A 15,416-nucleotide genomic window follows, 5' to 3' on the forward strand; every position below is an offset into this window, starting at 1 on the left:
TCTCTTACACCATACACAAAGATAAACTCAAGGTGGATGGAAGACCTAATGTGAGACAGGAATTCATCAAAATCCTGCAGCAGAACACAGGCAGGATACTCTTGGACCTCAGCCCAGCAACTTCTTGTTAGACACATCTCCAAAGGCAAGAGAAACAAAGGCAAAAATTACTTTTGGGACTTCATCAAGATAAAAAGCTTCTGCACAGCAAAGGAAACAATCAACAAAGCTAAGAGGCAACCCACAGAATGGGAGAAGATATTTGCACATGTCTTATCAAATAAAGGGCTGGTATCCAAGATCTATAAAGAACTTCTCAAACTCAACACCCCCCAAAAAATAATCTAGTCAAAAAATGGACAGACAACCTGAACAAACCTTCTCCAAAGAAGACATACAAATGGCTAACAGACACATGAAAAAATATTCAACATCACTAGCCATCAGGGAAATACAAATCAAAACTACAATGAGATATAACCTTACACCATTTAGAATGGCCAAAATTAACAAGGCAGGAAACAACAAATGTTGGCGGGGATGTGGAGAAAGAGGAACCCTCCTACCCTGTTGGTGGGAATGCAAGCTGGTGCAGCCACTCTGGAAAACAGTATGGGGGTTCCTCAAGATGTTCAAAATAGAGCTACACTATGACCCAGCAATTGCACTACTAGGTATTTACCCCAAAGATACAGATGTAGTAAAAGGGAGGGGCACATGCACCCCAACGTTCATAGCAGCAATGTCCATAATAGCCAAACTGTGGAAGGAGCCAAGATGCCCTTCAACAGATGAATGGATAAAGAAGATGCGGTTCTTATATACAATGGAATATTATTCAGCCATCAGAAAGGATGAATACCCACCATTTGCATCGACATGGATGGAACTGGAGGGGGTTATGCTAAGTGAAATAAGTCAAGCAGAGAGACAATTATCATATGGTTTCACTCATATGTGGAACATAAGGAATAGAGTGGAGGACCATAGGGGAAGGGAGGAAAAACTGAAGGGGAAGAAATCAGAGAGGGAGAGAAACCATGAGAGACTCTGGACTCCAGGAAACAATCTGAGAGTTTCAGAGGGGAGGGGGATGGGGGCTGGGGCAGCCAAGTGATGGGTACTAAGGAGGGCACATGCTGTGATGAGCGTTGGGTGTTATATGCAACTAAGGAATAGCTGAACACTACATCAAAAACTAATGATGCACTATACAATGGTTAACAGAACAATTTTTTCTTTAAAAAATGAAATAAATAAATAAATAAATAAACCCTTCATCCTGAGGCACCTGTGTGTCTCAGTCAGTTAAGTGTCTGCCTTCAGCTCATGTCATGATCCCAGTGTCCTGAGATCGAGTCCCGCATCAGACTCCATGCTCAGTGGGGAGTCTGCTTCTCCCTCTCCCTCTCCCTCTGCCTGCCACTCCCCTTGCTTGTGCTCTCTCTCTCAAATAAATTTTAAAAAAATCTTTAAAAAAAACCCTTCATCTGGCTTCTCTAGCTGCCCCCCTGTAGTTGTTGATTTTTAAAAACATATTTATAGCTATTTACTAAATGCAAGCCACTGTACCGGACAAAGAAAAAGAATGATCCTTTATCCCAAATAGCTCATGGTCTAATATAAAAGAAAGTTATATATGCAAACAATTACAAATAGGGTGGTCCTTGCTATAAAGGACGTATGCTTAAAGTGCCCGGCAAGCATATGAGAAGCCCCTACAAATCTTCCAGCGTCAATCAGTGCAGGCTTTACAGAGTAGGAAAAGCCATGAGCAGAGATATAAAAGCATGAGTGGGTGTTTGCCTCAAAAATAAATTAGGAGAGGAGAAACAAACCAGGAACTGCATGTGCAAGCTATGGAGATATGATGTTTGGGGAGTAGTTATACTTTAGTATTATTGGCATCTAAATTGTGAAAAATGCATGGTACGGTGAGATGTGTAATGAGAGATGAGGCTGAACAGCTAGTCACTGGGGAGTTACCCAAATACAAGTGGCAGCTGAATCCATGGGAGTTTCATACAGCAATAAGAACCCTGTGTAAACTCATTGGGTTTCCATCACTCAAACACTTACCAGCGGTAGTTATGATTTCCATAAGTACACTGGATGTCTTCCCAGGATACCTAGAAGTACATAAATAGATGAAGTGAAGCATCGAGCTGACATCTGTTAAGCACCCAGAGAGTATGGGGTACTACAATTTACCCCACCTCACTCATCCAGACAAACCCACCCCTGTACCTCTCAAGACCTGGATCATCCAGTGATAGGATGCCATGTTTATGAAGCCTCTTTTAGTACCCTGTTTCCTCTATTTAAACTTGATTGTGCTTGGTTCTAACTTACATATATCTAACTCTTCTTGCTTTCTGTAAGTTTCCCACAGACAGAAGACACCAACAAACCTAGACACTGAGCTAAGTGAACTCTCACAGGGCTATACATCAGATGGGGACTTCATGCAGAAAAGGACTTTAAGCAGAATCAGATCTATAAACAGAACAAACAGATGGTTGCCAGAGGGGAGGCGGGGATGGGCAAAATGGGTGAAGAAGAGTGAAAGATACAGGCTTCCAGTTATGGAATGAGTAAGTCACAAGAATAAAATGCACAACATAGGGCACCTGTGTTGCTCAGTCAGTTAAGCATTCGACTCTTGATTTCAGCTCAGGTCATGATCTCAGGGTTGTGAGATCAAGCCCCACATGAGGCCTCTGCGTGGAGCCTGCTTGGGATTCTCTCCCTATGCCTCACCCCCGCTTGTTCTCTCTCTCTCTCTCTTTCTCAAAAAGAAAAAGGCACAGCGTAAGGAATATAGTCAGTGATACCGTGATAGCATTGTACAGTGACAGATGGTAGCTACACTTGCAGAGAGCACAGCATAAATGTATACACATGTTGAATCACTATATTGTACACCTGGAACTAATGTAACATCGTGTAAACTATACTTGAATTTAAAAAAGCTTTTTATAAAGGAAAGGACTGTTTACAGTCCCCCCCCACACACACACACAGAGAGAAGTGGCCCACAATGTGTCCTGACCTTGAGGACCCATCTAGTCCTGGGTTCAGAATCTATTAGAGGTGGCCAATCCAGGACAAGAGGAAATTTTGGACAATGTTCTCACCCAAGAAACATTGGAATCGTTGAAGCAGAACCATTTTCCATCCACAGAGTTCTGGATATAGGCACAGTAATGACCAAAGTCAGCTGCCCCCACATGGGCAACCACAGCAAAGAGCTCGTACTGTCTTCCAAGCTGGAAGGACACAAGGCACAAAATTATTCCCCCATCATCCCTCCTTTTCTAACCATAGTCTAGAATAAAGAAACATTATTTCATCACATATTTATTTAGTGCCCACTCTGTACCAAGCACTGGTACTTCAAGGGGGCTAGAAAATAGTCCTTGAACTCAAGAATCTCACAATTAATTAAGTCACAATTATAATGCCATGCCCCCCAAAAGGAGAAGGAATAATTATCTGAGAAAACCTCCCCAGAGAAGACATGTCTGAATTGATCTTGAAGGATGAACAAGACTAGGTAGGGAGTATACTCGAATGGACCCCAAAATTGCAAAGACTTGGCAGCATAGCCGAACAGAGCATGTTGAGGAAATGGGAGTCCGGGAGGGTGCTGGGAAGTCACAAGATATGTGGCTACAAAGGTTAAGTCAAGAATTAGAACTTTAGGGGCACCTAGGTGGTCCAGTCGATTAAGTGTCTGCCTTTGGCTTGGGTCACGATCCGGGGGTCCTGGGATCATGCCCCGTGTCAGGCTCCCTGCTCAGTGGGGAGCATGTTTCTCCCTCTGCCCCTCTCCCTGCCCATGCTTTCTCTCTCTCAAGTAAATAAATAAAATCTTTAAAAAAAAGAATTAGAACTTTATTTCTTTATAGTTTCAAGTTTTTTATTTAAATTTCAGTTAGTCACACTGAAAGGATATGGAGAAGGAACAGTAAATAAAGCCTAAACCAAGCAGGAGAAGACAAAGATTAGAGCAGAAATCAATGAAATAGAAACTAGAAGAACAATAGAACAGATCAACGAAACTAGAAGCTGGTTCTTTGAAAGAAGTGATAAGATCAATAAATGTCTGGCCACACTTATCCAAAAGAAAAGAGAAAGGACCCAAATAATAAAATCATGAATTAAAGAGGAGAAATCAGCAGCTATATGCCAACAAACTAGGGAATCTGGAAGAAATGGATGCATTCCTGGACACTGACAAACTACCAAGACTAAAACAGGAAGGAAGAGACAATCTGAACAGAGCAATAACCAGCAAGGAAATTGAAACAGTCATCAAAAATCTCCCAAAAAATAAGAGCCTAAGGCCAGATGGCTTCCCAGGGGAATTCTACCAAACATTTAAAGAAGAAATCATACCTGTTCTTCTGAAGCTGTTCCAAAAAAATAGAAATGGAAGGAAAACTTCCAAACTCATTCTATGAGGCCAGCATTACCTGATCCCCAAAAGAGACAAAGACCCTATTGAAAAGGAGAATTACAGACCAATATCCCTGATGAACATGGATGCCATAATATTCACCAAGATCCTAGCCAACAGGATCCAAGAGTACATGAAAAGGATTATTGACCACGACCAGGTGGGATTTATTCCTGGGATGCAAGGGTGGTTCAACATTCACCAAACAATCAACGTGATAGATCACATTAACAAGAGACAAGAACCACATGATCCTCTCAATTGATGCATAATAAGCATTTCACAAAATACAGCATCCTTTCCTGATTAAAACTGTTCAAATACAGGGATAGAGGGAACATACCTCAATATCATAGAGCCATCTTTGAAAAGCCCACTGCATATATCATTCTCAATGGGGGAAAACTGAGACTTTTTCCCTTAAGGTCAGAAACATGACAGGGATGCCCACTGTCACCACTTTTGTTCAACACAGTACTAGAAGTCCTAGCCTCAACAATCAGACAACAAAAAGAAATAAAATGCACTCAAATTGGCAAAGAAGGGGGGCGCCTGAGTGGCTCAGATCGTTAAGCGTCTGCCTTCGGCTCGGGTCATGATCCCAGGATCCTAGGATTGAGCCCCACATTGGGCTCCTGGCTCAGCGAGGAGCCTGCTTCTTCCTCTCCCTCTCTCCCTGCTCAAGCTTTCTCTCTCTCTCTATCTCTGTGTCTCAAATGAATAAATAAAATCTTAAAAAAAATTGGCAAAGACGAAGTCAAACTCTCTCTCTTCGCAGACGACATGATACTTAATGTGGAAAACCCAAAAGACTCCACCCCAAAATTACTAGAACTCATACAGCAATTCAGCAATGTGACAGTATACAAAACCAATGCACAGATCAGTTGCATTTCTATACACTAACAATGCGACTGAAAGAAGAGAAATTAAGGAATCGATTCCATTTACAATAGCACCAAAAACTGTAAGTTACCTAGGAATAAACCTAACCATAGAGGTAAAGGATCTATACTCCAAAAACTACAGAACACTTATGAAAGAAATTGAGGAAGACACAAAGAGATGGAAAAAACATCCCATGCTCATGGATTGGAAGAATAAACATTGTGAAAATGTCTATGCTGCCCAGAGCAATCTACACATTCAATGCAATCCCTATTAAAATCCCACTGAGAGGGGAGGAGAAAGATGGCAGAGGAGTAGGAGACCTAAATTTCGTCTGGTCCCAGGAATTCAGGTATATAGTTATCAAACCATTCAGAACATCTACAAACTCAACAGGAGATCAAAGAAAAGAATAGCAGCAACTCTATGAACAGAAAAGCGACCACTTTCTGAAAGTTAGGAAGTGTGGAGAAGTGAATCTGAGGCGATATTCAGGAGGATAGATGGCAGGGGAGGGGGCCTCCGTTGGCCACTTCTGGCAAGTGATAGAGCAGCAGAGCACAAAATCGTAACTTTTAGAGGTCTGCTCTGCTGAGGGATGTCGCTCCAGTGGCTAAGCCAGGGGTAGAACCCTTGCTGGGACAGTGTGGTCTCAGGACCAGGGATGCCTGAGTGCGGCAGAGCTCCTAGGTATCAGAGCAGGGAAGCTGGCTGCAGAGATGGAGCCGAGGAGCAGGCTCTCAGCTCGGGGTTGCCATAAGCCGTGATCTACAGCACAGTCAGGCCACTGCTCTTCCAGCAGGGACCCAACAAGCGGCAGATCTGGGGAGACTCCCCTCCACCCCCGGGAAGAGCGGTGCAGGAGTGCACCACAGGGATCTGCTGGGTTTGAAGACTCCACACAGGGCCATGTGCCAGAGATAGAAATGCTCAGTCACAGGCTGGGTGAGCACGGAGTGTGGCCAGAGACCGGGGAGATGGGAGTGACTGACTGCTTTTCTCTGGGGAGTCACTGAGGAGTGGGGGCCCAAGTTCTCAGCTCCTCCGGGGTGGAGATTGGGAGGCTGCCATTTTTTTTCTCATCCTCCAAAGTTGTGCGGGAAGCTTTCAGGGAACAAAAGCTCCCAAGAGCAAACCCGAGCAGATTACTTAGACTGGCCCCCAGCAAGGGCAGGGCAATTGCACCTCTGGCAAAGACATTTGAGAACCACGGCAACAGGCCCCTCCCCCAGATCAGCAAGAAGAGCCAGCCAAGACCAAGTTTACCGATCAATGAGAACAGCAGAACTCCAGTGCTAGGGGAATACTGCACATAGAATTCATGGCTTTTTTCCCATGATGCTTTAGTCTTTCAAAGTTAATTTTTTAAATTTTATTTCTTCTTTTTCTGATTTTTTAGTTGAATTTTTCTTTCCTTTTTCAACCAACATCTTATCAATTCCTTTCTTAAAATTTTTTAATTATTCATTTTTTACAGTCATATTCTATCTCTTCATTGTATTTAACCTTATTTTTTGTACATATATGTTTTCCTTTCTTTAAAATTTGGGATACAGTTTCTTCTAACAGACCAAAATATACCCTAAATCTAGTGTATGACATTGTCCTAGTCTCCCGCCTGATCACATTTTTAAAAAATTTTTTTCATTCTTTTTTCAACCAACTTATCTTACCAATTCCTTTTATAAAATCTTTTTTTAATTTTCATCTTTACAGTCATATTCCATCCCTTCATTGTATTTACCCTTATTTTTGTATATATATATATGTTTTCCTTTATTTAAAATTTTGGGAGGCAATTTCTTCTAACGACCAAAATACACCCAAAAACTAGTGTGTGGCTGTTATATTCACCAGCCTGATCATATTCTTTCTTTTTTTCCCTCCTCTTTCTCCGCCCCCCCCCCATTTCGGGTCTCTTCTGATTTGTTTAGCATATATAGAATTTTCTGGGGTCATTGTTACCCTTTTAGTATTTTTTTTACATTTTGTTCTCTCATTCTTCTATTCTCCTCTGGACAAAATGACAAGACGGAAAAAAATCACCTCAAAAAAAAAAAAAAAAGAACAAGAGGCAGTACCAACTGCCAGGGACCTAATCAATACAGACATTAGTAAGATGTCGGACTAGAGTTCAGAATGACGATTATAAAGATATTAGCTGGGCTTGAAAAAAGCATAGAAGATACTAGAGAATCCCTTTCTGGAGAAATAAAAGAACTAAAATCTAACAAAGTCGAAATCAAAAAGGCTATTAATGAAGTGCAATCAAAAATGGAGGCTCTAACTGCTAGGATAAATGAGGCAGAAGAGAGAATTAGTGATATAGAAGACCAAACGATGGAGAATAAAGAAGCTGAGAAAAAGATATAGACAACTACGGTATCATGAGATGAGAATTCAAGAGGTAAGTGATACCATAAAGCAAAACAACATTAGAATAATTGGGATCCCAGAAGAAGAAGAAGAGAAGAGAGGGGCAGAAGGCATATTGGAGCAAATTATAGCACAGAACTTCCCTAATTTGGGGAAGGAAGGCATCAAAATCCAGGAGGCACAGAGAAGCCCCCTCAAAATCAATAAAAATAGGTCAACACCCCGACATCTAATTGTAAAACTCACAAGTCTCAAGAGACAAAGAGAAAATCCTGAGAGCAGCTCAGGACAAGAGGTCTGTAACCTACAATGGTAGAAACATTGGATTGGCAGCAGACCTATCCACAGAGACCTGGCAGGCCAGAAAGGACTGGCATGATATATTCAGGGCACTAAATGAGAAAAATATGCAGCCAAGAATACTGTATCCCACTAGGCTATCACTGAAAATAGAAGGAGAGATGGGGCACCTGGGTGGCTCAGTTGATAAGCATCTGCCATTGGCTCAAGTCATGATCCCAGGGTCCTGGGATGGAGCCCCACATCAGGCTCCCTGCTCAGCAGAGAGCCTGCTTCTCCCTCTCCCACTCCTCCCTGCTTGTGTTCCCTCTCTCGCTGTGTCTCTCTCTGTCAAATAAATAAATAAAAATTAAAAAAAAAAGATTTTAAGAAAATAAATGAGAGATAAAAAGCTTCCAGGACAAACAAAAACTAAAAGAACTTGCAAACACCAAACCAGTCCTACAAGAAACATTGAAAGGGGTCCTCTAAGCAAAGAAAGAGCCTAAAAGTAACATAGACCAGAAAGGAACACAGACAATATACAGTAACAGTCACCTTACAGGCAATACAATGGCATTAAATTCATATCTTTCAGTAGTTACCCTGAATGTAAATGGGCTAAATGCCCCAATCAAAAGACACAGGGTATCAGATTGGATAAAAAAACAAGACCCATCGATATGCTGTCTGCAAGAGACTCATTTTAGACCCAAAGACACCTCCAGATTGAAAGTGAGGGGGTGGAAAACCATTTACCATGCTAATGGACACCAAAAGAAAGCTGGGGTGGCAATCCTTATATCAGACAAATTAGATTTTAAACCAAAGACTATAATAAGAGATGAGGAAGGACACTACATCATACTTAAAGGGTCTATCCAACAAGAAGATCTAACAATTTAAAATATCTATGCCCCTAACATGGGAGTAGCCAATTAATAACAAAGTCAAAGAAACACATAGAAAACAATATAATAATATTGTCATATATATATATATATATATATATATATATATATATACACACACACTAGGGGACTTTAACACACCCTCAATGAAATGGACAGATCATGTAAGCAAAAGATCAACAGGGAAATAAAGGCTTTAATGACACACTAGACCAGATGGACTTCACAGATATAGTCAGAACATTCCATCCCAAAGCAACAGAATATGCTTTCTTCTCTAGTGCCCATGGAACATTCTCCAGAATAGATCGCATCCTGGGTCACAAATAAGGTCTCAACTGGTACCAAAAGATTGGTATCATTCCCTGCATATTTTCAGACCACAATGCTTTGAAACTAGGACTCAATCACAAGAGGAAGGTTGGAAAGAGCTCAAATGCATGGAGGCTAAAGAGCATCCTACTAAAGAATGAATGGGTCAACCAGGAAATTAAAGAAGAATTTAAAAAATTCATGGAAACAAAGGAAAATGAAAACACAACTATTCAAAATGTTCGGGATGCAGCAATGGTGGACCTAAGAGGAAAGTATATAGCAATACAAGCCTTTCTCAAGAAACAAGAAAGGTCTCAAATACACAACCTAACCCTACACCCTAAAGGAGCTGGAGAAAGAATAGCAAATAAAGCCTAAACCCAGCAGGAGAAGAGAAATAATAAAGATCAGAGCAGAAATCAATGAATTAGAAACCAAAAGAACAGTAGAACAGATCAACGAAACTAGGAGATGGTTCTTTGAAAGAATTAATAAGATTGATAAACCCCAGGCCAGACTTATCAAAAAGAAAAGAGAAATGACCCAAATAAATAAAATCATGAATGAAAGAGGAGAGATTACAACCAACACCAAAGAAACACAATTATAAGAACATATTATGAGCAACTATATGCCAGCAAATTAGATAATCTGGAAGAAATAGATGCATTCCAAGAGACATATAAAGTACCAAAACTGAACCAGGAAGAAACAGAAAACCTGAACAGACCCATACACCACTAAGGAAATTGAAGCAGTCATCAAAAATCTCCCAACAAACAAGAGCCCAGGGCCAGATGGCTTCCCAGGGGAATTCTACCAAACATTTAAAGAAGAATTAATACCTATTCTTCTAAAGCTGTTTCAAAGTATACAAATGGAAGGAAAACTTCTAAACTCATTTTATGAGGCCAGCACTACCTTGATCCCAAAACCAGACAAAGACTACATCAAAAAGGAGAACCACAGACCAATATCCCTGATGAATATGGATGCAAAAATTCTCACCAAAATACTAGCCAATAGGATCCAACAGTACATTAAAAGGATTATTCACCACGACCAAGTGGGATTTATTCCTGGGCTGCAAGGTTGGTTCAACATCCGCAAATCAATCAATGTGATACAATACATTAATAAAAGAAAGAACAAGAAACATATGATCCTCTCAATAGATGCAGAAAAAGCATTTGACAAAGTACAGCATCCTTTCTTGATTAAAACTCTTCACAGTGTAAGGATAGAGGGTACATACTTCAATATCATAAAAACCATCTATGAAAAACCCACAGCAAATATCATACTTAATGGGGAAAAACTGAGAGCTTTTCCCCTAAGGCAGGAACACGGCAGGGATGTCCACTATCACCACTGCTGTTCAGCATAGTACTAAAAGTCCTAGCCTCAGCAATCAAACAACAAAAAGAAATAAAAGGCATCTGAATAGGCAAAGAAGAAGTCAAACTCTCACTTTTTGCAGATAATGATACTTTATGTGGAAAACCCAAAAGACTCCACCCCAGAACTGTTAGAACTCATATAGGAATTTAGTAAAGTGGAAGGATATAAAATCAATGCACAGAAATCAGTGGCATTTCTATACACCAACAACAAGACAAAAGAAAGAGAAATTAAGGAATCAATCCCATTTACAATTGCACCCAAAACCATAAGATACCTAGGAATAAATCTAACCAGAGGCAAAGGATCTGTACTCAGAAAACTAGAAAATACTCATGAAAGAAATTGAGGAAGACACAAAGAAATGGAAAAACATTCCATGCTCATGGATTGGAAGAACAAATATTGTGAAAATGTCTATGCTACCTAGAGCAATCTGCACATTTAATGCAATCCCTATCAAAATACCATCCACTTTTTTTCAAAGAAATGGAACAAATAATCCTAAAATTTGTATGGAACCAGAAAAGACACCAAACAGCCGGAGAAATGTTGAAAAAGAAAAGCAAAGCTGGTGGCATAACAATTCTGGACTTCAAGCTCTATTACAAAGCTGTAATCATTAAGACAGTGTGGTACTGGCACAAACACAGACACATAGATCAATGGAACAGAAGAGAGAGCCCAGAAATGGGCCCTCAACTCTATGGTCAACTAATCTTTGACAGAGCAGGAAAAAATATGCAATGGAAAAAAGACAGTCTCTTCAACAAATGGCATTGGGAAAATTGGACAGCCACATGCAGAAGAATGAAACTGGACCATTTCCTTACACCACACACAAAAATAGTCTCAAAATGGATGAAAGTCCTAAATGTGAGACAGGAATCCATTAAAATCCTTGAGGAGAACACAGGCAGCAACCTCTTTGACCTCAGCAGCAGAAACATCGCCAAAGGCAAGGGAAGCAAGGGCAAAAATGAACTATTGGGACCTCATCAAGATAAAAAGCTTTTGCACAGCAAAAGAAACAGTCAACAAAACCAAAAGACAACAGACAGAATGGGAGAAAATATTTGCAAATGACATATCAGATAAAGGGCTAGTATCCAAAATATATAAAGAACTTATCAAACTCAACACCCAAAGAACAAATAATCCAATCAAGAAATGGGCAGAAGACATGAGCAGACATTTCTGCAAAGAAGACATGCAAGTGGCCAAAAGACACATGAAAAAGTGCTCAACATCACTTGGCATCAGGGAAATCCAAATCAAAACCTCAATGATATACCACCCCACACCAGTCAGAATGGCTAAAATTAACAAGTCAGTAAATGACAGATGTTGACGAGGATGCAGAGAATGGGGAACCCTCCTACACTGTTGGAACCCTCCTACACTGTACCAACTGCAAGCTGGTGCACCCACTCTGGAAAACAGTATGGAGGTTCCTCAAAAATTTAAAAATAGAGCTACCCTATGATCCAGCAATTGCACTACTGGATATTTACCCTAAAGATACAAATGTAGTGATCTGAAGGGGTACATGCACCCCAATGTTTATAGCAGCAATGTCCACAATAGCCAAACTATGGAAAGAGCCTAGATGTCCAACAAGAGATGAATGGATAAAGAAGATGTGGTATATATAGACAATGGAATATTATACACACATCAAAAAATGAAATCTTGCCATTTGCAATGATGTGGATGGAACTAGAGGGTATTATGCTAAGCGAAATAAGTCAATCAGAGAAAGACATGTATCATATGATCTCACTGATATGAGGAATTTGAGAAACAAGACAGAGGATCATAGTGAAAGGGAAGAAAAAATGAAACAAGATGAAACCAGAGAGGGAGACAAACCATAAGAGACTCTTAATCTCAGGAAACAAACTGAGGGTTGCTGGAGTGGAAAGGGGTGGGAGGGATGGGGTGGCTGGGTGATGGACATTGGGGAGGGTATGTACTATGGTGAGCACTGTGAATTGTGTAAAACTGATGAATCACAGATCTGTACCCCTGAAACAAATAATACATTATATGTTAATAAAAAAAATTTTTAAGGTTAAAAAAAAAAATCCCATCGACATTTTTCACAGAAGTGGAACAAATAATCGTAAAATTTGTATGGAACCAGAAAAGATCCCAAATCACCAGTGCTGGGGGCATCATGATGCCTGACTTCAAGCTATATTACAAAGCTGTGATAACCAAGACAGCATGGTATTGGCACAAAGACAGACACATAGATCAATGGAACAGAATAGAGAATCCAGAAACGGACCTTCTCTACGGTCAACTAATCTTCGACAAAGTAGGAAAGAATATCCAATGGAAAAAAGACAATCTCTTCAACAATGGTGGTGGGAAAATTGGACATCCACATGCAGAAGAATGAAACTGGACCATTCTCTACACCATACACAAAGATAAACTCAAAATGGATGAAAGATCTAATGTGAAACAGGAATCCATCAAAATCCTAGAGGAGAACATAGGCAGCAACCTCTTCGACATCAGTCACAGCAACTTCTTTCAAGACACATCTCCAAAGCCAAGGGAAACAAAGGCAAAAATTAACTTTTGGGACTTCATCAAGATAAAAAGCTTCTGCACAGCAAAGGAAACAGTCAACAAAACTAAGAGGCAATCCACAGAATGGGAGAAGATATTTGCAAATGACATTACAGATAAAGGGCTGGTATCCAAGATCTATAAAGAACTTCTCAAACTCAACACCCAAAAAACAAATAATCTAGTCAAAAAATGGACAGAAAACCTGAACAAACCCTTCTCCAAAGAAGACATACAAATGGCTAACAGACACATGAAAAAAATGTTCAACATCACTAGCCATCAGGGAAATACAAATCAAAACCACAATGAGATACCACCTTATGCCAGTTAGAATGGCCAAAATTAAGAAGACAGGAAACAACAAATGTTGGCAAGGATGTGGAGAAAGGGGAACCCTCCTACACTGTTGGTGGGAATGCAAGCTAGTACAGTAACTCTGGAAAACAGTATGGAAGTTCCTCAAGATGTTCAAAATAGAGCTACCCTATGACCCAGCTACTGTAGTACTAGATATTTACCCCAAAGATACAGATGTAGTAAAAAGGAGGGGCACATGCACCCCAATGTTCATAGCAGCAATGTCCACAATAGCCAAACTGTGGAAGGAGCCAAGATGCCCTTCAACAGATGAATGGATAAAGAAGATGCGGTTCTTATATACAACGGAATATTACTCAGCCATCAGAAAGGATGAATACCCACCATTTGCATCGACATGGATGGAACTGGAGGGGGTTATGCTAAGTGAAATAAGTCAAGCAGAGAAAGACAATTATCATATGGTTTCACTCATATGTGGAACATAAGGAATAGAGCAGAGGACCATAGGGGAAGGGAGGAAAAACTGAAGGGGAAGAAATCAGAGAGTGAGAGGAACCATGAGAGATTCTGGACTCCAAACTGAGGGTTAAAGAAGGGATGGGGGATGGGGTAACAGGGTGATGGGTATTAAGGAGGGCACATGATGTGATGACCACTGGGTATTATACGCAACTAATGAGTCATTGAGCACTACATCAAAAACTAATGATGTACTGTATGTTGGCTAATTGAACATAATAAAAAAATTATAAAATAAAATAAAAATAAATAAATTAAAAAAAATAAATTCCAGTTAGTTGACATACGTGTAATATTAGTTTCAGGAGTAGAATTTAGTCATAAGAATTAGAGTGATTGGGAGCCATCAGAAGGGTTTAATAAGAGAAGGAACATCATCAGATTTATGTTTGAGAAAAACACTGAAATAATGTGGTTTGAAAAATGGAATGAGAGGTCAAGTGAGATAGAAGCCAATGAGATAAGTTAGGACACCAAAATAGTGCAAAGAATGGTGATAGCCTAGATAGTTACCATCAGTAGTAGTCACTAAAATGATAATAATCATTCTTAACATAGTAATTATTAGCTAACTTTTGACATTCACTATGCATTTAGCTAAGTCTTTACATGAATTATTTCATTCAATATTCACAACAATCATGTAACCTGGGTGCCAATATAAATCTTATTTTACAAAGGAGGAATCTACATTCAGGGAGGTAAAGTAATTTACCCAAAGGTAAGAGCTTATAAATAGAAGAGGCAGGATTCCAACCCAGGCCTCTCTGACTTCAAAGTCCAAGCTCTTAATGCCCACGCTATACTAAGAAAATGAGAATAAAAGTGGAGATGAGGGGACATATTTGTGCAAAATTAGGGATTAATCACGAAAGATACTTTCTAATGACTGGATGTTGGGGAGGGAGCAAGTAGGAGGGATCTCTGGCCTGGAAATTAAGAAAATATTGGTACTATAAAGTTAAATATGGAAAAGAACTGTTTGGGAATGAAAATAAAGAATTTGTGGACTGTGTGACAACATTTGGTAGGAGGTGAATACACTGGTTTGGAGCTCAAGTTGAAGACCTGGACAGGAGATACAGATTTGGAAGTCTTCAGTTTGAGATCATTGTTGAAACCACAAGAATTAATGAGATAAAATTTGGAAAATGGAGAAGAGAAGAAATGGAATTAAAACTAAATACTAATAAAAGGATGGGCAGGAAAGGATCCAACAATGGAGAAAGGAACCCTAGGAGGAAAGTGTAGATTTTGAAGGAAAGTAGGATCAATAACAGGATATTACAAAAAGATCAAGTAAGGGAAGGACCAAAAAGTATCCATTAGATTTGGCAAATCTTCCTCAAATCTTAGAA

General features: G+C 39.9%; 1 protein-coding gene across 3 annotated transcripts in view; it reads right to left on the minus strand.

Annotated features, from left to right (window-relative positions):
• Positions 1–15,416, minus strand: part of USP18 (ubiquitin specific peptidase 18) — a 61,428-nt gene that overhangs the window by 6,691 nt on the left and 39,321 nt on the right. For 2 of the 3 annotated variants that reach the window (XM_028121137.2, XM_028121139.2), the window contains 2 exons: positions 3,138–3,269; positions 2,080–2,129 (listed from right to left, as the gene is read on the minus strand). In XM_028121137.2, the coding sequence (XP_027976938.1) occupies positions 2,080–2,129; positions 3,138–3,269 (182 nt within the window). The remainder of the gene's footprint in view (positions 1–2,079; positions 2,130–3,137; positions 3,270–15,416) is intronic. The other variant, XM_028121138.2, reaches the window with a different exon arrangement.

The sequence above is a fragment of the Eumetopias jubatus genome, unplaced genomic scaffold (assembly GCF_037043125.1).
Source record: "Eumetopias jubatus isolate StellerSeaLion01/CBP00866 unplaced genomic scaffold, mEumJub1_p1.0 scaffold_8, whole genome shotgun sequence".
NCBI lineage: Eukaryota > Metazoa > Chordata > Mammalia > Carnivora > Otariidae > Eumetopias > Eumetopias jubatus.